The sequence below is a fragment of the Dromaius novaehollandiae genome, chromosome 2 (assembly GCF_036370855.1).
Source record: "Dromaius novaehollandiae isolate bDroNov1 chromosome 2, bDroNov1.hap1, whole genome shotgun sequence".
Classification (NCBI taxonomy): Eukaryota; Metazoa; Chordata; class Aves; order Casuariiformes; family Dromaiidae; genus Dromaius; species Dromaius novaehollandiae.
In genome coordinates this window covers 110,257,542-110,282,602 of record NC_088099.1, presented here as the reverse complement: position 1 = coordinate 110,282,602, position 25,061 = coordinate 110,257,542, and the positions used below count along the sequence as shown (strand labels likewise).

The following is a 25,061-nucleotide window of genomic DNA, read 5'->3' as shown; positions in this document are numbered from 1 at the left end:
ATGACTCCTTTAGCACTGCTGTCTGTTTCAGTATAGGGTAAAACAAGTTTGTCACATTCTGTGAGGATTTTAACTAACTAGCACTTGATTATTACTTACCTCAGCTGTGGAGCTGCTGAAAAAAATTTAGAAACCTTTGAACTTGATTAAAAGTGAGTGTCATTGTCTTAAGAGCAAGATGCCTAGGTGTTTTCATAAATCACAGTAGGTGTTAGTTTACATCTTTAGCCATAAGCATTAAAAAAGATAGTGTTCTAAAATACTAAACTGATATTAACTGAATATTGAATATTAATTCAAACTCTATTCTGCACAAGTATAATTACCTCTTTCAAGCTTGGAAATAGATTGCTATCGTTCTGACAAATCTCTCTACACTAATCAGTGTGGCGGTCTGATTCACGGACTCCGATGTCCTGGATCAGAATCAACTTTATTCAAGCAAGCAAGCCCTTTATATAAGCTGTAGTCCGGATCGGTGCTTTCGGCTCCTTAACTCTATCTTGTCCAATCCCTCACTGTCTGCCCCTACAAATCAGGAGATGCCTAATTTTACTAAGCCTTTAACTGATATGAATTTATTTGTATGAAGGCACCTTAGTTTAAAGAAGAAATAGTTTCCTTAAGTATAGTATGAATATAGTATGAATTGAAAGCAATACTCACTATTATTCATAGCCTGTCTTTCCAAACAATCATACCAAGCATCATTCAGGGAATGACGGTTTTTGATGGTAGATTACCGAAGTTCCATGTTACTGAAAAAAATTCAGCTATCTTTGCTAACAGACCTTTTGTTTTCAAAGGAGGCTTGTTAGCATAATGACGTTGGGTTTTGGGGGGGATGAGAGGAAGGACAGAAAGGAAGGGAAGAAAACAGCACTATAACAGTACCCTTCTTTTCCCTTGGATAACATTTTCTGAAATGGAAAGGAATAATTCTTTTTAATTATTGCACACAAACATCTTAAACTGTTACAGGCATGTAATCTTTAATTTCTCAGTTAATCGATGTAGTACAATATGGAATATAATATGATGGGCTCCATATTTTCATTTGCCTATCGTCAAAGTGATTGCAATTGTACTCTTAGTTTCTTGATGAGACATTAGTGATATGTAGCTCTTCACCACCTAAAGGACTTCTTGATCTTTAACTCAACTAGAGTAATGACCAATTTAAATATGTGCACTGAAGTAATTTGAACATATGTTGTAGTATGCTTTTTGACATGTGTTCACTGTAGCTGGTGTTCATAAGAGTAATCAGCTTAACTAAGTTATTAGCAGTGAAGATTGGTAAGAAAAGTGTGGCTTATGTTGTTATCATACTTAACCCCAGCAAAATAGTTGATTAAAAACTGTGCATCTTGTATATTGTCCTCAAACTCGATTTTCCTAGCCTGGCTGTTCTAAATTCTGTTCTAAGTTACAAATTTTAGCAAATAGTCTGGTTAGATTTCCATATGAAACTATGTCTCATTTTCAACATAAGGATACATAATCCTAGGGAGAAAAGTGTGTTTGGATATATATGTATATATAAAAATGTAATTCTTCCCTATGTATCTTTCATGCAAAATGAGCAAATCCTTAGGAGAAGCAAGCTACTATTAACAGTAACTAGGATTCCTCCTCTGGAGAAGGGAAATCAGTAAATAATTTCTTGAAATTTCATTGAGCTGTACATTTCAATGACTGTTCTCGCCATCTTTTCTTTATCTCTTTCCTTGGTAGTCTCAAACTGGTCTCACATGGTAGGTGCTTTGCCACCACTTTTTCTTTCTTTCTTTCTTTCTTTTTTCTTTTTTTTTTTTTTTTTTTTTTTTTAGCTTCGATAAAATCTCTCGTTGACAGTTTTCATAGGAAATGTTGTAGACTTCCTGAATGGTTTTCTGGTGTATATTGTACTTTTGCATCTGTCTTTTGCCACTTTCAAATTGATTTCATTAAGAGAACTCACAAGAACCTATTGTAATCATAATGAATTCCTTGATTTCCACAAAGCCTATATTCTAATTTTCCTCTGAAAACTCTTCTATAACCTGCTATTAAATGGCTTTGGGAGCAGAGCAGAGTCCATTTACAATTCACAATTCATTTTTTTTGTCTAAGCAATTTCTCTCTTGGGGACCTATGAACTTTAACATGGAATTTGATTGCTCCTGAAAAACAGTTTAATTTGGTGGATATCTTTTTTCTTAAGTCTTTTATTGTCTTTTTGTGTCTTTCAAATGTTATTTCAGTAATTTTGGAAGTCAGTAAAAATACAAAATATTTAATTTATTGAGATTATGCTTGAGGAATTGATTGTACTGATTTCTGTTATATTCTTAATGCTTTCCAAATGTTTAAACAACAAACAATTTTTTGTCATGCCTAGTGTTTTTGTTTTTCTTCAGTACTGCATGTACCCCCTTAGTGACTGTCAAAAGTTAAGTTACAAAGCAGTTTTGCATTCAGGTTGGTTTACAGTTGCATTAGGTTTTATTTGATAATGCCTGCAGTTGGGAAAATTTCCTCACTTCTGTGTGGCTCAGCAATAGGCCTGGTCAAAAAACTGAGTTTCCATTGTAGGGAAAGTGGAATAACTGTGGCAATGTTTTTATTTTGATTTGGAATACAAACTGCAACATTCCCAGAGAATAAAATTAAAGCATGTTTGAGACCTTTTGCTCATCTTAATGTCACAACATGGTAGATGAATTAAGTAACAGAAGGTAAAATGTGAGTTAGAGAATTGTTGTTTCTTATCGTGAATACTGGAATAGCAGGCAGCCTATGCTTGATATAGTTCCAGAATATAAAATGCTTCTTTCAGCGCTGTGGTCATTGCTTTATTTTCCTTTAAGTTCTGACTAAATCAGAAAGCTATAATCTGTTCCAGAGTAAATTCCACTGCAAAACAGATCTTCTTTCATGTTCTAATCCCTCTGCGGCTTATTAAATTTCAATCACTATCTTTAATGTGCTCATCCTTTACCTTTTCTCCTGGGAATTTAGCTATACTGCTAAAGTAATAGTGTACTTACTGAGGTACTTCAGAAACACGTGGTCTCCCACAGCACTTTACATCCTAGCAAAATGCAATTAAGCCCACAGAACTCCCATTTTCCTGAAGTTACTTTCTGTATTTGAACTTTTAGGCTTATTGAACTTCCTGACAAACTTTACTTCTCAATTTTTCAACAAAATGCCAAACTGCAGCTTGGGTCTTTTCTTTGTCTCCTCTCTCTCCATCATATTATTCCCTCCTATAATCGAGTAATGATCAACTCAGAAGTGTGTGTGCGTGTGTGCATGCACGCGCATGCGTATGTGAAGGCCTTTATACTATTCACAAAATAATGAGGAAAATAATGATATTCAGCTTTCCCTAAACTTTTTATTTGGCCAGATACATAGAAAATGCATAAGACATCACTGTCTTTACCCTTTCTCCCCAGCCAGTCTAATTGTTTCAGGTTTATTTCCCTTCAATTTTTTCTTTTTTGTTTGTTTGATAAAAAGTTTGAACTTGAAGCCTGATCCGTTTTGAAAGGAACTTTGAACTTAAGCTTTAGGCTTGACAATGCTTCTTACATTCCAAAAGTTCAGGTTGTGGCTAGGTTACAGAAGGAAGATGAGGTTGCATGATTTTTATTTTGTGTGTCAGGACATTAATGAATTGTATTTGTGGTTTGTCAGAGTCCAGTACTCTCTGACCGGGTTCTTTTAGATATTCCACACACATGGAGAGTGCAATGTTTAATATGAAAGTTTACTTTGAAGATATTTGATGTTACATGGGATTTTTGATTTAGCAGAGTGATCCACTGAAATCACAATTCAAGTGTACACTTATAGAGTCCAATCACAATACCAATGTAACTGCCATTACTGGTCTCTATAATATGCTCACCATCACGATGCTGGGCATCCTGCTTCGCCAGGAAGGAATACGTGGGCTCGAGCCAGCTCAAGCCCGTTGCTTTCTTTGAATTTCCTTTGTTAGTTGTTGAGGTTTTATACTCTGTGTTGGACTGAGCCAGATATACACTTCCCCCATGCTGGTCTGGCTAACTGGGGGAGACATTCACACTCTTTGGATCAGCTCAGGGAGAAACATTCACACCTGGTCTATGGCTGCTTCTCTAAAACAGAGGTCACCCTCTGGCCCCGTTTGTGTTGAGATGAAGCCAGTTCTCTGTGCAACAGCTGTGGTTAACAAGTCACAGCCTACACCATGCCTGGGCTTCACTGCCACCTTCGTAGTAGGAGTTATTGGTGGCCACATGGTTTCATTAGATCCTAAGACATACTTAAGAAACCTTTACAGATTGGGAAAAAAAAAAAAAGAAAACCTGTTTCTTTCAACCACTTTAAAGACTTTGTAATTGGACCAAAAAAAAAAAAGACATTTCTCTATCTGAAGTTAGATATAAAACTTTATTTTTATGTTTTTCACTGTAGAAGTGTTTTTAGTTGACAGACATGAGAAGTAAACATAATGATATTTTTAATATAAATAAGATTTGTATTGATATTTTGACATTAAAAGGAACATGGCTAAAGAAGTGTAAACAGAAAAAAGACGATCAGATAACTTGTGACAGAAATAAATAATCTCTTTTTTTCGAGACTTTTTTGGCTGATTTTTAGTTATGACACATGTAGGGAATATGATGTTTGGCGACAACATGAACAGTTTAAAAAAATACCATATGGTTTGATATTGTGATGTTTTATAACTGTGGAAAAAGCAAACAAATGCTCTTTGGCTGTGCATTTCAGAAGTCTTGAAATCATCTCTTCATTTCTATTCTAAAATAACAATTTTCTCAACTTGTTAACAGAAAGCATGGTCAGATCTATCTTGTGCAAATAAATGATCATTAGGAGTTGTTTGTTCCCATATTAAGCCGGTGCAATGTTGTGTTCAACAATAATTACGTTGCATAAATTACTTGAATTCCCATGACTAGCACTGATATTGTTCATAGTGTAGAACAAAAAATGCAAAGCATCTAAACATATATGCTGCTGAATCTGTTTATTCCACTCTCATTCATGTTCCAAATATGTGAAATTCTTTAAAGGTTTAGGACTTCAAGGGTCATAAAATATAATAAATAAAGTTGCATCTGTTGAATCTAGTTACCTCATTAGTTAATACTAAGAGGAAAAACTAACTAGTGAAGAACATGTAGATGCATGTGTAGGAAAGGAGGGGCTGTCTTTTCAGTAGCAGTGTGGATTTGCGCTGGGTTACATTGGTCATGAATGTACAGCAATTGCGCAAAGCAGAAAAGCCTTACTTCCATTAAGGTCAATGGTAAAACAGTCTTTTACTTCAGTGAAGCCAGGACTATATCTGAAAAACCTGTGGACATTTCAGTGTAAAATGAAATGTAAATTCTGTAAAATAAAAATGGTGGTGTGATTCATTTCCTTTGGGGTTACAATTCAATTAATAAAATTGGAAGAATTAATGAATGATACTTCACATATTCTGTATACTCCTGTTCTCTCTTCTGTGAAATGTAATGTTAAATTATAAGGTATTTATTAAATTAAGTGGTCCCCTACTGTACCTTGCTCACTAAACCAAAAATAGATCCCAAAGACTTCAAAAAAATTGCACTTTGTTAAACCTCTTTTGTTTTTAGTAAGTGATGAGTCTTCTAAGCTAAATTATCTGAGAGAAATCCCAAGGATGAAATAAAAGGATCTGAAAGCCTTCAGTGAATCATGGGCTCTAATTGCTTTTTTTTTTTTTTTTTTTTTAATTCTTTAATTTGTGAGAATTTGGCTGTACCATTTCTTCTGTGCTTCAGTGATAATACTTGATTGTCCGCATTGTGTGCAGAGGCACAAAGAGACGGTTTGGTCCTAAGCAGTGAAAGCTACCATTTTTTGTGCGTATAACAGGGTGGAAACAGATTACCTGTCCAAAGAAAGCTCATATGTGTTTCCACATAATGAAGCACCAAGATATTTTGAAGCTGTATTTCCAATAGCACAGTTATGGGTTCAGGGGCTTTTGTGTTGACCTTTTAGAAATGTTCTTCTGTTTGAAGAGAAATGCACAACTAGCAGTAAAACACTTAATTCTTCAGACAATGCCTTTCATTAACTGTTTCAAACAGCGAATTATCCTCGTTTTACAGACAGGGAAACACAGGCATGCAGAAATGATTTGCTATTTGACTTATCTCTGTCAAAGTGGCGACTGAAATCATGATCCTGTTGTTCTTGTCATTAAGTTACTGCATCTGTTTCATGAATGTTTAAGATTGTATATGTTCGTATATCAGTTAAACAATAGTTTTTAACCAATATAAATACAACTTCAAAGGTATGACAGTTTTTCTTCAGTAAGTTACACTAGCTACCGAACAGAAGAATTGTGCAGTTAGAGTACCTGACAGAGTTTTTCTAAGACTTTATGCTACAAACTTACAGGAGTGATCTTCCATTTATTCAACCTGTTCTGCAACACTCTATTTCTTTGACTTACATTTTAATAATTCTAGTAAAAAAAAATTAGAGGGATGATTCTACAAAATCATCAGAGCTTGAGTGTGTCTTAGTTTTGCACCTAGGTCTAATCTATCACTATGCAGTTTGTGATTTTTCAAATTAAAAATTGATTAAAACAATTACATGAAATAAAATTTTACTTTTCCCATCTTGGCTTCAGACCTGACTTGGAGATTAAAGGGGAACTAATTCTTCAATAGTATCCTTCACTGTTCTTCAATATCTCCATTCACTACAAAGCAGTTTAGAAACGTTCTATTTTTACCAAAAATAAGTTTAATTTAGAAGTTTGTGGAAGAAAGAAAATAATACCTTTGGGTGAGCATAGTGTGTGTTATCCAGCGACATCTGCAGCACTTTGTTGATAAAATATGTGATGTCTGAGCTTTCGATCAGTAACGAGCCCCACGTATCTCTGGGAAATGTTGATCACGATGGGTGAACCAAGAAGTTCAATGTGCTTATGCTCTATTCTAGAAGTTGAGAAATCAATTAAAATAGAGACAATGGATACAGTACTGTTTCTCTAGGCTGTTTCCTGCTTTGTTTGTTTAGTTGGAAACCACATTTTTGCTTTATAAATAAAGTCATTAACGGTACTTAACTATACACTGAGAAGCTGTTTTAGGAGAAATCTTTTTACATCATACTCCTATTTATTTAATCAACAATACATAGATACTCATCTAATTTAGAATGGGATAACAGAACTAAACATTTTTCTGTTTTTTATTATTTTTTCTCCTAGAAGTTAGTCATACTGAAAGCTGAATATGCAGCTATTTAAGATACTTTCAGTATAATGTCTGGCTTCTAATTTTACTTTTTCTATTGTTTGTGGTACTGAACTGTATAATCTTTAGTTCTTTTAATTTTTTTTAGTCATGAGAAGTATAAGCACATTTTTAACATAGAATATTTTTTTCAATAAGGATAAAAAGGAACAAGAGCACAGCTTTCATGAGGGCAACACCATCAACATATATGTAATCAATTGAGGCCACTGTAGAAATTACCTTCCTAATAAATTAAAAGTAAAATACAGAGAGAATAAAAGTATCTTGCTCGCTCAATTATAGAGCTAAAATTATAAACCTCATTAATAATTTTTAAATGTATTCTAGTCCATAGTAAATCTTTGTCACAATCTAATTCAGTAAGCCAAGTTACTCAACTCTCGAAGCTATTATTTTAAAGTATAATTTTAGTAAATATTTTGGAATTCAAAATTGTGCAGGATTTACCATTTGAAAGTTGCAACTGAAGTCACTGTGAATGTAGTTTGTCACATGGAAGAAATAACTCTAGAAGTACCACTATCCATAGTATCTTTTCATTTATCCAAACAAAAAATCATAATATTTTATCCTAAAATTTTATGTTTTTATCATGGGACAGATAGGCACTGAAATGGATTATGCTGAGATCTAAGTCTCTAAAAAAAATGGCAAGACACAATTCTTCCTCTTACAGTCTTGTAGATTTCTAATAACAGTTTTGCTTAGATTTTCAGGAAAGCACATGGGGTAGTTAAGACATGCAACCGTTTCCTACTCCTTACCACCTCAGACTGGGTCAATACTCTGTTTTCTGGAGGGGGAGTTATTTCTTTTGACTCTTCATTTTCTTTTGAAGGTCAGGTGCAGAGATGAAAAATGCAGGCAAACTTTAACCAATCATAAAACTGCACTGAGTTTGAAAACTAGGAGAATCATATAACCCTACTTCAAATATTACCAGCTTTAAGTTGGGCTAGCAAGTTTGATTTAACTGGCAGTGCCCCAACCTCAAGACCATTAGAGCTAACACGACAGGGGGAGGGGAGGAGGTTCATGGGGGGAGGACACCGCTCTTTCTGGCAGCACCCTGGTTAGATTGGCTTAAGCAGTAACGTAACCACTGCAACAGGTTTTTGTGTTGCATGAAGATTTTATTCTCTTCTCAGGTCTTCTGAAGTTTCAGCCAAAGCAAATTACTTCTATCCTTTTTTCCTCCAACTTTATAGATTTTTAAATATTTGTAATATTCAAATGTATACTTTGCAAGTGTCTGTCTTCTCCCAGTGAATGTACAAGGTGGCTAGAAAAATCCACAAAAAAGCCTACAGGTTATGAAGAAAGTGATGAATGTGTCCATCTTTGTCTACTGTCTACTCTGTCTTGGACAGAAGCAAAAATTGTATGACAAAGTCGTACTATTTAGAAATTCAACTATTGCACCATATATAAATTTTACTGATTTTATTATTATTATTGAAGCTTTAGGAAACAAAGGTATTACCACAAAACAAAAATGTAAGTAACAACCTACTGTGAGAGTTTAATATTTAATTATTTTGGCTCTAATGGGCCTCATTCAAAACCAAAGTTGGGAATACTTCTGTTTTGGATGATTTTTATTCAAATGAAAGTTCTGGAAGTAGGTCAGGAAACTAGAAAAAGCCTCAACTGTGATGAAGCTTTGGCAGCAGCTGTGCTCCATCTGTGTAGTGTTGTTGTGGGGGCTGGTGGTGTGCTACAGCAGACAGCAGTAATGAAAGGAGTTAGAGGCCACATCTGTCCTTTTCCTTCTATCATATCTATACTTGACTATAACCGTTCTGCAGAAGCCTGTAATGAATAGTAAATAGATGTCCAGGAAAGCACTTAAAAGTTGAAAACAGCTGGGCAAAATGTTTGCTGTATCTGATGGGGAGCCAGGAACTCTGAAAACTTCTATTCAGCTATCACTAAATAAAATAGGACTATATCATAATGCCAAATTACTCTTTGGAATTTTATTTATTTTATTGGCTTTCTATGTTTCAAGCACAGGTGTTAACACTAATCACCATTACATATAAACATATTTTTTTTAAAGCTGGACATTTATATACTGGAGCAATTATGTTTACTTTAAACCACTTAGTCTTCTGTTGGTATAGCAAGATTTATAGTTTTTTCTAAGATACCAAAGAAAAAAAAAAAAGAAGACACAAGTGGTTAGTCTGTGCAGCCTGTTCGCATATCCACTTTCCCAAGGGGGGAAAGCAATTTAGGAGTTACTGTTTTTCCTCTAGGCAAATGAGTGGCAGTGGATAAATAATAAAAAAGAATTCAACAAGATTTACTAGCAGAGCCAGATCATCATGATGTAGGCAATACAGTATAGCAGGATAGTGCTAGCCTTTTGAGAATAACTTTGGAATACAGTTCCTGGACTGTTTCTGGAATGCAGACAGCTAAATAAAATCCCCTGTAAAAATACTTGATTTTTTCCTTCTGAAATATGTGCAAAATCCAAAGGCCAATTGTTGTTATTTTTCCTGTTTATTGTACATAAATTTTAAGGTAAGTTTTACCTAGTATGGAGCTCCATAATTTTGGAAAGAAGGCAAGGAAATCCATGACTGTGGTTCTAAACAAATACTTTTCTCTTACTAGACTTTTAAAATATACATTAATTCAATTCAGTCTTGTCTTGAAGAAAGAAAGGTCTTGCCTAATTTCTCTAGACTCAAAGAACTTTGACAGCATTTTGTATATTTAAGGACATTTCCTTTGCTAATGATTCCTAGTCAATAAATAAGTATGCCTGTTTATGTTTATGTATTACATAAAATAATCTTAATAGCTATATCTTGTCAATGAAGCATATTTCTGAAACACCTAACAGTAGTGTTAATAATTCTATACCATTATTATAACAGTATAATAAACCACTCTTTGAGGTTTTTTATATAACACAGTTTAACTGAGGAAACTACATTAATTGTCTTTGTCTTTTTCAGGAGTGAAATTAGATTAAGAATTGAAAGATGAATCTCAGCTCTGCTCAGAAACTAACTGAAGAGAGACAGGATTTTAAGGCCCAACCAAGACAGCCTTATGAATTAGCTGGAGGTAGCCAACCAGCTAGCAATCTGTGCAATTCAAATCTCCCATCTCAAAGTTTCTACCCATATTCTTCTCATTACCCATGTGTGTATATAAATAACAGCAGCAATTGGGAAATTTATGAAGCAATAAGAATTCGGGAACTGGAAGAAGTCAAAGCTAGAGCTGCCCAGATGGAGAAGACCATGCGCTGGTGGTCAGATTGTACCGCTAACTGGAGGGAGAAATGGAGCAAAGTTAGAGCAGAAAGAAATAAAGCCCGAGAGGAAGCAAGACAATTGAGAATCAAATTAGAGATTGTTGTGAAAGAGCTGAGTAGGCTGAAAAAGATAAATCAAGATTTAGTGAGTGAGAAAGAGAATTTTAAAAACATCATTTCTTGGAAAAAGGAATCCAGTTGTTCAGAAATGCTGTGTATAAAAGAAGACCTAAACCAGTTAATGTCTCTGGAACAAGAACCTGTGAAAGATATGAGCAAAACCAAGGAGATTCTGGTGATAGAAGACACAAAAAAGGTAAAGAATGAGGACTTTTCTAGTTCATGGAGAAGCAGGGGATTATGGATGTGCATTTAGAATTGAATTTTTCAAAAATTTTGACCAAAATACTACATGATCCAGTCCATAGCAAAAAAAAAAAAAAAAAAAAAAAAAAACAAAAAAAACCAACTTTTTCCCATAATGCTTCTAATATAGAGAAACATGGAAAACAATTCATACCCCTCAACTGTAGCTAAACATTTAAGTACTCTGTTACTTAAGGCTACAAGGCAGGCTGTTATCTCCAATGACTTACAGTGCTATTCTGATCGTTATCCTTCATGTTTTAATGTAACAGACCTCCACTGTAATCTGAATTCTCCATATCTTGTGTACTTTTATATGTCCAGAAAAGCAACATAGGTTCTTGAAGTCTAAAAAAATCTTTAATTTTCCCTCAGTGCAGTTTCCAAAATGAGAGGATGGGTGAGGCAAATTCTTCTGCAAAGTAGCAAGATTTTTATTTGGCAAGGAAAGCAATTAAGCTGTTTTATTAAAGTAAATAATCAAGTATGGACATGGTTTAATACAGTTCTTAGCTCTACATGAAACACAATTATCTTCATCAAAATGGAAATATTTGCTCTTGTTTTACCACTTTAAATTCTGTGCCTTGGCATGTATTGTATAGCCATCATAAATAACATCATCTAGAAACTATTTTGCTATTTGTCTGACAGAAAGCAGTCACTAGAAATTCAGAAAATTATCAGTTTAACTTCAGTTAAATGAGAATCATCAGGACCTTAGATCTGAATGTATTACATTCAGAAATTTTACTCACTCTGTAATGCACATAAATTACACTATATTCCTGTGAATTCTGGAAAAAAATAGTACCAGCATTGGAGGGTAAGTTTGGCAAAAAATATCTTTGGCAAAATATTGTAAATAAAAATATCTTTCTTACACTATGTGCTGAATAAAAAGAAAAGCAGTATATCAACCATTATTTTTAGAAATGTTCTCTTAAAAAAATATGAATGTAAAACAGTCTGTTTATTGGATTTTACTATTTTTAGCATAAATTTGAGGCATTGTTCTAAAAACTCAGTAGAGCTATGTTGGTAATGCACTAAAATGTGATTAGATTTTAAACTAAAATGATTACTCAGCAGCAATAAAACAACTATATTTCTAAAGGTAATTATTGTTTATAGGAGATGTTCAGTCTTCCGAATAATAAAGATGTATTTTATTTTAAAAGATTTTTTTTATTTTCTTTTATGTCTTCTTTTGTTTTTGTATGCAAAACATTTGTATGCTCAAAATAGACATTTCTCTTGCTTTTAGTTTCCAAAATGAGAGCTCAGTTTGGTATGTCAAGCAGATAACTTTGATCCTTATACAAAACTTGTTTAAGTCTATTGGTCGTTTCAACATGATTTAGATTAGATGCTGAGAGTTTTTAGAGGTTTTTTTAAGAGTTTTTATCTAGAGCTTTCTCAATCTGTACGTATAAATTGCACTCTTGGTTTTGTTTATTTCATGGGTCTATCTAGCCAAATGATGACTGGAATCTATTTGTTTAGCAAAGATGCCTTAGAAATATCTTGCAGTATAGCCCTTGCTATAGCACAGGGTGTAAGGGATGTCAGTACAGGTCTCTTAAAAGACTGAAACTTGGTAAATGAGTTTCTTTTCAAGACCCCAGAGAAGTTGTGTTTTGGCTTCACACTAGCCCAAATGAGAAGCACTCTTTCTGGAGTGTGACGTCTGACAAAGATAAAGTGATTGCTCCAAATTAAATGGCTTTTTTGCAGTCAGTAGCATTACAGATAACATTCTATCTGCATCCTATGCTAGTACATGAGATTACTTAGCACTTTTTTTTTCTTTTTCCCTTGCATGACTTAAATGTTTGGAAGAGCCATGGTAGGCCTTGCAGACTTTTCCCCTTCATTTATGCTTTTCTCAGATATCATGTTTTTCTGTTTTCTCAGGATGTGGAAGTAGTCAAAGAAGTTCTAAGCAAACAAAATAAAAAAATTACTCCAAAGCTTCCTGATTCTTTTCCCAAAGGAGTTTCCAGGATTTATTTGGAGGAACCTAAAAAAAGCCTGGACAATACAACTAAGACATCGGAAAATGATTTAATACATGTTTCTGTCTTGCATTTGCATTTGGCTGAGTTGCAGAAAATCTTACAGAAGGAAAGAGAGTAAGTGCAAAATACACCCTCCTTGGAGAAATCACTTTTAAAAATAAAGATTTTTAAGGCACTTTCTAAAATAGATGTGACATGTTTTGCATTTATAGCTCATATGTTCCCCTAGATATTTCTAACTTATTATTTGCTATTAACAAGGCTTTGTTTAAATAATTTATAGGCAAAATTCAGCATAAGGACGATTTCACAATAGTGTGTATTTTTTTTTGTTTTCCTTAGTATGTTTTGTCATTTGCTAAAGAAACACTTTATGTGTTTTATACTTCTCTGTATCGGTAGGAATTCCTTGATCTTTCCTAAGGATGATCAGTACAGAGCAAGACTGAATCACACCAAAAAGACTCTGCAAGGAAACAGGCAGTATGTGGTGTATGAAGTAGTAAGACACTTCAGGCACTTTGTGATTGTGACTTCAAAATCAGATGTAGTACAAGAAAATATTTCTTCTATTGCAAAAACATACAATAGTTTTACTTCAGAAAGTCTGTAATGGTAGGATATGATGAAGCATTTCTTTTCCTATCAGTTTTTTTCATAATTGTCCTGTAACTAGTGAAAGTCTGAAGCAAAAAAAAAAAAAAAAAAAAACAAAAAACAAAAAACCTTTACATTCCTAGCTGGTATTTACTGTATTGTGTTATATGGATTAGATAGCTGTAGAAAATATACAATAACTTTGTATTTGAATTATATTGCAGCAGATGACCGAAATATATTCTAATCTACTAAAAATTTAGGTTTTTGTAGAAGCAAAAATCCTCAAATGCTTAAATTTTCAAGCTTGTCATAGTATTTCACGTGAGTTAGAGACTGGTGCCTCATATCCATTCTCCTGTGTTTGGAATCTTTAGGATACCTATCCTTAGATGCATATTGACTGTTCTCCATCATGGTATATGATGATAACTTTACCGAAATGTATAAAAACTGGGGCATTTCTACAATATGCAACAAATGACAGTGCCAACCTCAGGCAGTAAATCCACAAAGAGCAGTGATTTTCACTTAAAAGCAGGCCTTGCTGTAACAACAACTTCTTTAGGTCGCTTCATTTGGGCAGCATTTCCTGTGCACAAAGAGAAAATATTCTGTAAGCAGAATATACACAACTTAAAGAGTATGAAGCAATTCCTTTTGGCAGTGCACACAATAGATATCTAGGAAAAATGTTAGTGGGATAAGCATTAACATGGTCACCTTTGCCCTGAGGCACCCTATGAGTCTTTGCTGGCCAGGCCAATGTCATCAGCCAGCTGCGAAAGAGCTGGTCTCCATTACTCATGGGAATGGGCTGAGCTCTGGTTCTGCTGAGTTGCCGTCTTCTAATTCCCAGTTTTTCTTTTAGGGTTTTATATTTGTTCATGTCAGTATTTTTGCTCCTGAATCCTTGAGCCACTAATAACCACTATTACAACAATCTCACCTCTGTTTGCATTTTACTTTTCTTAACTTGCATGAGTCCTGACTAAGGACTTTCTCACAGCTTCTTTCTCACAACTTAGCAATTTTCTCAGTAAACATGAGCCAAGGACACACAGCTGCGCTGCATCGAAAGCAAGCTTGGATTACAGACAGCTTGAACCCCTAGGCCGAAGGTTACCTTGGCAGTCAGTGTGATCTTGCTTTCAGTGCAGGACCTTTCCCCAGAGTTTATTGGTTTGCATGCAGTACTCCAGAACTGTGGTTACAATCTTCCCAGACTCAAGATAGCTCACGCAGAGCCACGGTTCAGACGTGCTGGTGACTTAACTAGTCTCTGCATAACATGTTATGCTTCCTCACTGTGACAGGATCTACACTTTTTATATTCTGAGTTATCTTCAGTACTACCAAAACATCTTAAGCCAGGAATCAGAAATCACTACACACAAAAAGAGATGAGCCTTAGAAAAAAAAGACCTCAAAGTCTATGTTTTGACTTTTTAAGAACTTCTTGACTGGGATCACAATGTAAAATCACACACAAAAATGCTCTACTAGAAACAGATGTCTTATATCAAATACACATTTGAGGTTCCATTGACATGAATGGGAATTAAAGATCTTGTGAGTTACTCAATGCTTTAAAGAATCATTTTCCTAAAATAGTTACCTTTAGTCACCTTTTGGATCGCTGTTCTCATTTAAATGTCTTATAGTTTCAGGGTTTTAATTTGCTTCACTTTGAACTTACGAGCTTTTTTTCTTTGGTCCAGAACCAAAAGCCCATCAACTGCCATGGCAGTTGATGATACTCAAGAGGAATTGCTTAGGGCTGGATGGGTAGATTTGACTAGCTAACAGAGAGTTAAAATAGTCAAAAGATCTATTAAAAATGCTCTGATCTTGCTCCTTTGCTTACATATTAGTAAGCTGCTTCACTGATCTCTGCTATATTCCTTTTCCCATTCTTTGTCTGTTTTTTTATTTAGACAGTAGACTTTATGCAGTCAGGATGGCTTCTTGCAGTTGGTAGCATTGGGGGGACCTGATTCCATTTACGATGTGTACATTGTACTGTAACACAAAATAAAAGTAGTATCTTCTAACTAAGAACCACATACTGGACAATTCACTTTTCCTCTTTAGATTAGACCAGGTCTTAAAACTGTGTTCAGTACAGCCACTTTGGTAAACTATTTTTTAAAGTATTATCTTTCATGCTTCCACTTTCCATTCTATTATATGTCTTTCTTACTAATTCTTCTGTTTTCCCAATAAAGTCATGAAGCCTTTCCTCCAAGAAATCTCATTTTTTAGGAGAAAAACTGTTCACTTGTAATGTATATCTTAGGCTCTTTACAGGACAGAAGTCATCTTGCTCCACTTTGCTTTGTCAGTGGTGGTGTTTATTTTATTACTGCAACATTATGGGATCCATAGGTGTTTTCTGAGATAAACTGTGGTATGTGCTATATAAATGCAGAAAAATAAAATCCCTAATTTAAGAGAATTTGGTTTAATTGTAAAAGAAGAAATAACCACAAGCTATTTTGCTCAAGTGGATTGCTTCATTAGTGTAGCAAGCGTTGCTTCCAGGAACTGAGCCAGATCACTCAATGGTAGCTCTAGTATCTCTGCACAAGCCTGCATTGTGCTGCATAGGCATGCCCCAGAGACAAGTTGCATGGATACCCTTTGGTTTAATTCCTTAAAGTCAACAATATTGTTGTGAATTTTAAAACAAATATCCTCAAAATGTAGTTTTAGCCCATCTGGCAATGATACCCTTGGTCAAAAGGCTGACAAATTCTGTTAGCCTAACATCTGTGGCATACAATAGTTTACTGCCAGTGTTAGACTTCTGTTTTCAGCTGTTCCGATATTTTTATCTTTTTTAGTATACTATCCCTTCATCTCTATAGTTTCACAGATTTTATATAATATAAAATTTTAATCTCCAGCATAATCATGTTTCTGTAGTTTCACTGGTTTTAAGATTTTAGATTACTTCAGGGTCCTGATTTTATATGCTTTATTATATTATATATTTTATTTATGTTGATGTTTACAGGCAATAGAATATTCAGGGATTTTACACTGTGATTTGATTTCATACAAGCATTAGAACTATTATTTGAAAGCTTTTATTTGTAATTAAAACTACTTTTTCTTTCATTTATAATTATGGTTGCAATTCTGTTTTGTTACTCAACTGCAAAATGATGCATACACATTGCACAAATGTGAGATGAAATTATGACAGTAGGGGTAAAATTATGAGAAGTTCATTCTTATCTATGGAACTTGGCTAATAGCATCTGATGTGAACACAGAAATAAATTTTTAATGGGTCTCAAAGAAAAGAACATATATTGTGCTTCCTTTACTTTGTATTTCTTTCATTCTTTCCTGAATGGCTGAAAATATTTTCCATGTTTTAAGAGAGGCAAAAGTCGCAATCCAAGTTCATTGTTTCAGTAATACAGTAATACAGTTCCTCTCCCTAAAGAATCATTGTTCATTCTTCATGAGTTCTATATCCTAAATACAATCCTGAATGTAGTAGTAGACTTTCTGTTCCTATGGCATTCCAGAGGCAAGTACTTGAAGTTGTCACTTTAATGAGGATGTAGTACTTCTGAGCTTAATAGTCCACTTCTCTAAAGCATTTCTACTGTTTTCCTTGAGGAGCAATTATTTTTTGAAATGGCAAGAGGATATACACACATTTAAAATTTTTCTCACATCTAAAGTAGTTCTTATTTGATTTCTGTTCAGTACTGTCTATATAGTGTATATAGTTTCTCATACATATATGATCAGAATAATCCTTTGCATGTGTCCAGAAAAAAGTGATACAGCACTTTTTCTCTGAGGATCTCTGCTATTCCCACCATGTACTAGGCTACCTAAATCAGTAACTGACTGAATTCCATTTTCAAATTTGTTTCATTTTAGCCCCACATTTTAAGCCTATTTTATACTACTAGATTTCTTTGTTCTCTTCAGTTTTATTTTTTGTAAATCTCTTGGGATAATTTTATCATGTAGACCTTTAATTAAAAAATATACAGATGATAAAGGCAGCAAAACAAAATTGAAGCTACGAAAAGGAAATTCAAAATCATTTATCTGTCATCATCTGCAAGAAGATGCTGATTGTTAAAATGTATGAAAATGATGATTGTTAAAATTTTTTTTCAGAATGAATATGTTTCTGGAAAAAGAGGTGGAAAAGATGGAAAATGATTTGTCTCTTTGGAAATGGAAATATGAAGAACTTAAACAATCCAAGCTGGAAAGTCTGAAACAGGTATGTTGGCAATACATCATTAACACGTGAAATAGTGTAACTAAGAATAAAATCTTATCTAGGGTTCAGGAAAATGATAAAGCAACTATTTACCCAAGTTTGTTTTGGGTAACGAAGACTAAGTTTGTTTGAAAATGGTATTTTCTATAGGATCATAGGATACTGCAAGTTGGAAGGTATCTCAAGAGGTCTCTAGTCCAATCTCCTGCTCAAAGCAGGGTCAGCTTCGAGGTCAGGTCTGGTTGTTCAGGGCTTTTACCCAGTCAAGCCTTGAAAACCTCTAAGGATGGAAACTGCATAGCCTCTCTGAGCAACCTGTTGTACTCTTGACTCTTCTGATGGTGAAAAAGTTTTTCCATATAGCCAGTCAGAACCTCTCTTGTTCCAGCCTATGCCCATTGTCTGTCATCCTACCAGCTTGCACCATTGTGAAGGGCCTGGCTTTGTTGCCTCAATAACCTCCTTGTTACCTCCTGCTGAGGGGTTACTGTTAGGTGCCCCTGAAGCTGTTGCAGGCTGAACAAGCCCTAGTCTGTCAGCTTCTCCTCACAGGGCAAGTGCTCCAGTCCCCGACCATCTTGGTGGCCTGCTGCTGAACTTGCTCCAGTTTTTCCAAGACTTTCCTACACCAAAAACTGGATGTTGTATTCTGGATGTGGTCTAACAAGTGCTGAGGAAAGGAGTATATCCTTTTTGTCAGTCTATTGGTTCTGTTCCTATGAAAACAGCCTGAGATGCTGTTGGCCATGTTTGTTGCATGCTGGCTCATGCTCAGCTTGCTGCCTCCCAGGACCCCAGGCCTTTTCCAGCAGCGCTGCTCGACAGCCAGTCACTTCCCAACCTCTGTTGTTGCAAGGGACTCTTCCTTCTCAGGTGCTGGACTTTGTCATTGCTGAATTGCATAAGGTTCCTGTCAGCCCCTTCTTTGAGCCTGCCTAGGCATCCCTTTGGATGGCAGCCTTGCCCTCAAGTGCATTGACTGTTCCTCCCAGTTTGGTGTCATCTTAAAACCTGAGAGTGCACTTGGTCCCCTTCTCCAAATCAGTGATAAAGATGTTAAACAGCACAAGTCCCAGGATAGCCCCCTGTGGTAGGAGGAGAAAGCTGTATCTGGGGGACACCAGGGCTGACTTGAACCTGAACCGTGCATTAACACTGGGAGAAGGTGCTGGGTGACAGTAGGGGGAGTCTCCCTTCTGTGGAGACAGAAATCTCCATGTTCCCTGTTTTCTTTCTAGAGGGGCTTGTTGCTTGCTGGGGGCTTGGATCCAGGATGTTGCAGAGGGATTGCTGACTTGGGCTGCTACTCCCTGCTGCTTGTTTGTGTGGGCTCCAGCAATACTGCTGAGGAGATCCGGGGCACATCGAGAGTGATGGCACAGCTATGGGGAGAGGGTTGAGGTCATGGTGGCCCAGGTGCTGTTTCCTCAATCCAATAAACTGGCCAACCTGGTGAGGAGAGCTTTAAACTGGAGATGGTGGGCATAGGCAATGACAGTAAAGTGGCAGTCAGGGTGAAAACCTCAGGATGATGGGAACAAGAGACTTCAGGAATGATAAAACAAGGCAAAGGGACACCTGTTTTAGGTGTTGATACACAAATGCATGCATCTTGGGAAACAAACAGGAGAAACTAAAGCTCTGTGTGATCACAAAAGTACAGTATTGTTGAATAACTAAGATATGGTGGCTCAGCTTGAACAACTGCAAGCTCTGAAGGAAAGACAGGCATGGAAGGGTGGGTGAGGAGATGAAGGTTTCCCTCAGGTCTGTGGAGCTCTCCTGTGGGATAGCCAACAGTCTGATTAAGAGTTTGTGGCTTGGGGTTGGAGGAGAAGCCAGTAAGAGCGACGTTGTGGTGGGAGTTTGTCACAGACTACCTGATAAGGAAGCAAATAAACTCTTAAAAAAAGTCAAGGAAGTCTCTGAATTGCAGAGCCTGGTGTTCATGGGGGGCAGCTGCTGGAAAGACAACATGGCTGGATGCAGACAGTCAAAGGGATTTCTGGAGAATGTCAGGAATAATTTCTTGCTGTAGGTATTTGATAGTCCAGCCAGTGATGATGCATAGCTGGATCTGCTGTTGACTGATGTGTAGGAACTCATTGGAGATGTGATGATCAGTAACATCCTTGTCAGTAGTGACTTTGAAATAGTGGAGCTCATGGTCCTGAGGGAAGTGAGAAAGACTGTAGCAGAGTACAGACTCTGGACTTTAGGAAAGGAAATTTGGCTTAGTCAGGAAACTAGTAGGTGGACTAGGCTGCTGGTAGTAGCTCCTCCCATGTGAGGTAGCAAAGGAGCTCACCAAAGCTAGCAGGTCTCCAAGGACAGCATCATCCAAGTGCAAGAAGGGATAATACTCTTAATACTTGTGAAAACAAGCAGATGTGTTAGGAGGCTGACTTGGCTAAGGTGGGAACTCATGGTGTAGTTGTGATGCTGGAAAGCAATATACTTCTTTAAAAGAAGAAAGGAGGAATTTAGGTACATTGCCTGGGTATGAAGGAATGTTTCATTTCAATCAGGGTTCATGAGTGGAAGACAATAAAATTAAGTTGCATCTTTCGGGATTTAGCTTTCAGAAAAATATGTTGAGAACCTCTTGTTTCAACAAAACCCAAAATGTGTATTTATATAACTAAATGTTATGTAATGGAATAAATGGAATAAAAAAATTCCTATAAATTTAACATCTCAGATTTGGAATAATCCAGGAAAATTAGTTATCTTTCCTTTCTCCTTTTGGAAAAGATAGTAAGCAGTTTTCTTAAATTTCGATTTTCAGTTACAAGCTGGAAAAGCTTGTCAAAGTCAAAAGCTTCATGTCTACCAATCATCTCAAAGTTACTGGAGAATTGTCACATGTGTGAATCTGCTGGAAGGATGCATGTGTAAATGAAACTTCACTTTCAAAGATGTTATTTTGTTGTCTTGGATGTTTGTTTGTCTGTCATATTTGAGTTCCTTCAGATTTCCGTCCTGTATTTTCTGTTTGATCACTGAGTAGGGTTTTAGCTTGTCATAATTCTGCCCAATGGAGGAAGGCAAGATTTAGTTAATTATTTTGCCTTTAAGTTTTGTTTAAAAAATGAAGTATCTTTATGTCATTGTCAGCAGAAAGAGAACAAGAATAAGAAAAAAAGTGATGAGAAGAGGGTGGAGACTGATAGTTTCCAATTTTTATATATGTGCATGCAGACACACGCATATATGTTGCTGTTTTTTTTAATTGGGAATGTTCAGAATGGAAATGATTAGTTTGAATCAAAACATTGATATCATTTTTTGCAATATGTGGTACAATGAACATGTATTTTTAATTGTTAACAGAAGGTGATATTTTGGGCAGTCTTCGGAGTTCTTTAAGACTGTTGCATCTAGTTTTTAAATTACAAGAAAGCATTGGTCTTGATGAATCTGATTAATCTGAATGAAATTACTTGCACTTCTTTGGTTTTCTTTTAGTGAAAATTCTTCCTTTATTGCAATATACAAATCTTGTGTTGTTGGGGGGAGTGTTATGATATATTTCTGTTGAGAAATGGATTTGGAACTCCATACAGCCTTCTTGATGGTGAAGCTTACCTTACTTGAGAAATAACTTGAAAGGAAAATATGGGAAAATGCAGACAGATACAGGCAACAATTTTTAAGTGATAGGCCACAACTTTACTAATTTCATCCTGAAGCAGAGTGCTATGCATTCATTCTCTGCTTGTGCATACCATTTATTTTAAGTGATTCCAGAGTGACCTATAGACTTTTCACCATAGAATCTATGCAGTCTTTGATAAAGATTATTGCTGGCTTAACCAGTGGACACAGTTACACAGTGGAAGCCCTTCAGATTGAAGAAGGTGAAAGTAGAGACTTGTGCGTGAAGTCCTGATTTCTTAAAGGTGTCAGGTGTCAGCTGGAAGAAGTGAATCACTTCTCTGCAAAAAATAAATGCACATTTTGCCTAATCAAATTTCAGTTGCTGTGAGAAGCTGGCAACTAACTGATGGTTAGGACTAATGTTAGTGTCATGCTTTTCAGTTTTGTACTTTGGAAAAGTCAAGCCATCTTATTTCAAGACTGACTTATCCTTTGAAAGAGGAATTTAAGGAAAAGAGGAGAAGGGAAGAAAAATAACCAAACCCCATCTATTTTTTTTTCCCTCCAGAAGGGAGCAACATGTTTAGCTTCATGTAAATGGCATTGCATTTTGGCCTGATACAAAATGGCCTAACCAAAATGTTTTCAATTTCTGTCCATAGACACTAAAGCAGAAACCTGGTTATTCACAAAGCTCTATCAGTTATGACTGTAAATATAAGTTTCAGCAGTTTATTGTTCTTATGGATTTGGTTAAGCAACATCAATGCAGCTATTCATAGAGTAACTGCATGTTGAACTTGCTGTTCTCACAGGTGTTGGCTACCTACTGATTCATTGTCCTGCTGTAGTTCACAGCTGTCAAGTTCAACCTTTATAAAGAAACGTAAATGCCTTCCACTATCAATAACAATCTTGCTCACTATATCTTGTGAGACTAGTCTAAGCATGGAATCCAGTTCGTATACACCATTGCAATATTAAATCATAAAGGGTTTTGTAAAGCAAGTGTATTGTAACAAATTAATCTGAATCTTTGGTTTTAGACTTTCTGCATAAACTAAAATCCCTTATTTCTCTTGGTAGATCACCTAAGAACTCCATTGGGAATGTGGGGTGAAAAACTGGTTTGCCAGTGTCAGTGTCACTGCAAATTTAATCGTTTTTAGTAACAGTTAGCTCTGCTAGTCTTAGACAATTGAGAGATTTTGTGCAATGTTAAAAGATTCAGAACTGCCAAGATTTGAGTATTAATGCTCCAAGAAACTAATTACTTTCTGTTTTTAAAATGAGTATTTCCTTATCTTAAACTAAATAAAATGTAAAACCTTGATGTTCTTGGTCAATCATCTTTTAAAAATAATTTTAAAAAATCAGATTCATTCATTCTAGATAAATTTGGAAATTGTAAATAAGTTTCCAGTTTATTGAGTTCACTACAAAAAGTAGTGAAGTGGCAATATGGTGTTTGAGTAGTTGTTGCAAACACAAATGTGTTTTTTATGTGTAACTGTAGCATTGAATTTGTCCTGTTCAGAGTCATAAATGGGGTTATTCAACAGTTACAACAGGAAGCTGCATTTTGTGTTGAAATCAATCTTTTCTTTTACTGTTATAAAACAACTTCTCTCCCACTTAATAGCAAAGTAAAAAGTTAAGACTGACACTAAAAGCCTTATTATTCAAATCTTGAATAATAGCACTGTTCCTTAATAGGCAAGCAGTAAAATGTCCTGTGTTTTGCAGCTGCCCAGGATTTTGTTTGTTTCCCTAAGGTTAATCAGTCCTCATTTTTTCAGCTTTTTTTGTCCCTTCCTCAATTTAAAGTATTCCTGCATTAGAATAGATACACCCCAAATCCTAATTGGCTATTCTACTTAACATCACTTTCTCACTCCAGATTGGGGCTTAATGTTTTCCTGCTTGGCTAACTAGCTTGTTAAAATTGTTTGCCTTGGCTTACTTTAGACATCTAGTGAATTGAGATTTTATATTCACCAAATGTTTTCCTGGGGAAAAAGGAGGAATAAGAGTGGAGCTTCATTTCATTATATTTTTGGTTTTTTTGCAGGAAAAATGTACTACACTATGAGTCAGTCTCATAAACTGTTGTGAACTTGTTGCCTAACAATGTTATCAGTTACAGCGAATCATTAGTTACTTTGGGGGCTTTGGGAGAGAGACAATTATGAGCTTGTTACAGTATATTTGGTCTGTAGGATCACATCTTAAGCTAACATTTATGTTTGCATTTCTTACCTATTAAAAACTGGTTTTTGTGTGTACTGTCTAATTCAGAGTCTTCAGTTCGACTTCTAGAAGAGCTTGCAGCTCTTCGCGGGATACTGAATCATTTAATATTTCCTTCACCTTGGTTTTCACACAGGTTACAATTAACCTCTTCACAATTGTAAAACATTTTCTCATCCTTAGAAAGGGGAAAGCAGTTGCTCCATGTAAACATTATACCCGCATTGTTGCGTTTGCACCAGAATACACAGAAAGGCGGAGATCAAGTCTGTAAAACCATTGAATAAATAAAGGGTGTTGCCATTAGCTATATTTGTTTCTGAAGTAAACTTTACATGGTGGATTAGGAACATTTGTTATGCTTTCTGGAGAACATGAAAATTTTGACATCGACAGTGTTGCTATTTGAATGTCAGTAATCATTCCTGGAAATGGGCTATAAAATTTTGTGAGATGCAGCTTTTGTTAGGTTAGATATTTATTAACGAATTGTATACCCTGAAATTATTTAGTACAAAAAGTGTATCAGATTCTGATTAGTTAGGTCTTTGGACTCTTTTTGAAACAGTGCAAATATTAGGGCAACATGCCAGGAGCTCCTAAACACTGAAATATATATGCAAGATGCGAGACTGTTAAAGTTTTATGTTTTTGAGTTCCTGTTTAATCTTATAACATGCACAGTTAAACATTCCTGTTTACATACAGTGCAAGTCTTCCTCAACCTTTTGCAGCTGTCTGTATCATTTCTGAAGGACAGGCTTCTCTGGTGGGTTAAAAGTCAGATAAAATGGAATATTTACAAAGCAATGCTACCTTGTACTGAAAACAGTGAAAAACATGCATATACTGCTATCTGCCACTGGTGTGCACTGTAGACTTACAAATGCCTCCATAGGCAGTGACCTGTGCTGTTTCAAGCCATTCTCTGACACCTGCGTTAGGGAAGGCACACTCACTCCAGACTGTTTAGTGGGCTGAAAATAAACGAGGGAAATTATTAGCCCAGTTTGAGGGATATGAGGCAAAAATTATGCAAAATGATACTGGTACCATCAATATTGAAAGGCATGTCCTTAGCTGATAGGGTACAATAGGGTACACAGGGTAAATAGCATTCTGGACCTTTGGGCAGAGGCATCTGAGGAGCTGGATGGAAATCCTGATCCACCTCTGCTCTTTTTCCGCACAGAGTGGTAGCTAAGCGCTGCTGTTGGTTTTGCACTAGTACCGGAGCCAAATAAGCATTTTTAAACATCCTTTAAGAAAAGTGTTTTTTGTTCTCTCTCAGTATATAGATGCATTTTACACTATAGCTTATAGCTATGGTATTATTTATATACAGTAGTTACTTAAACCCATTGCTTTTT

General features: G+C 35.7%; 1 protein-coding gene across 1 annotated transcript in view; it reads left to right on the top strand.

Moving 5' to 3' along the window:
• Positions 1 to 25,061, top strand: part of CCDC102B (coiled-coil domain containing 102B) — a 186,268-nt gene that overhangs the window by 5,183 nt on the left and 156,024 nt on the right. Inside the window, exons 3-5 of the mRNA XM_064507151.1 lie at positions 10,292 to 10,912; positions 12,880 to 13,097; positions 17,733 to 17,841. Coding sequence (XP_064363221.1) covers positions 10,319 to 10,912; positions 12,880 to 13,097; positions 17,733 to 17,841 — 921 coding nt within the window. The 5' untranslated portion in view covers positions 10,292 to 10,318. The remainder of the gene's footprint in view (positions 1 to 10,291; positions 10,913 to 12,879; positions 13,098 to 17,732; positions 17,842 to 25,061) is intronic.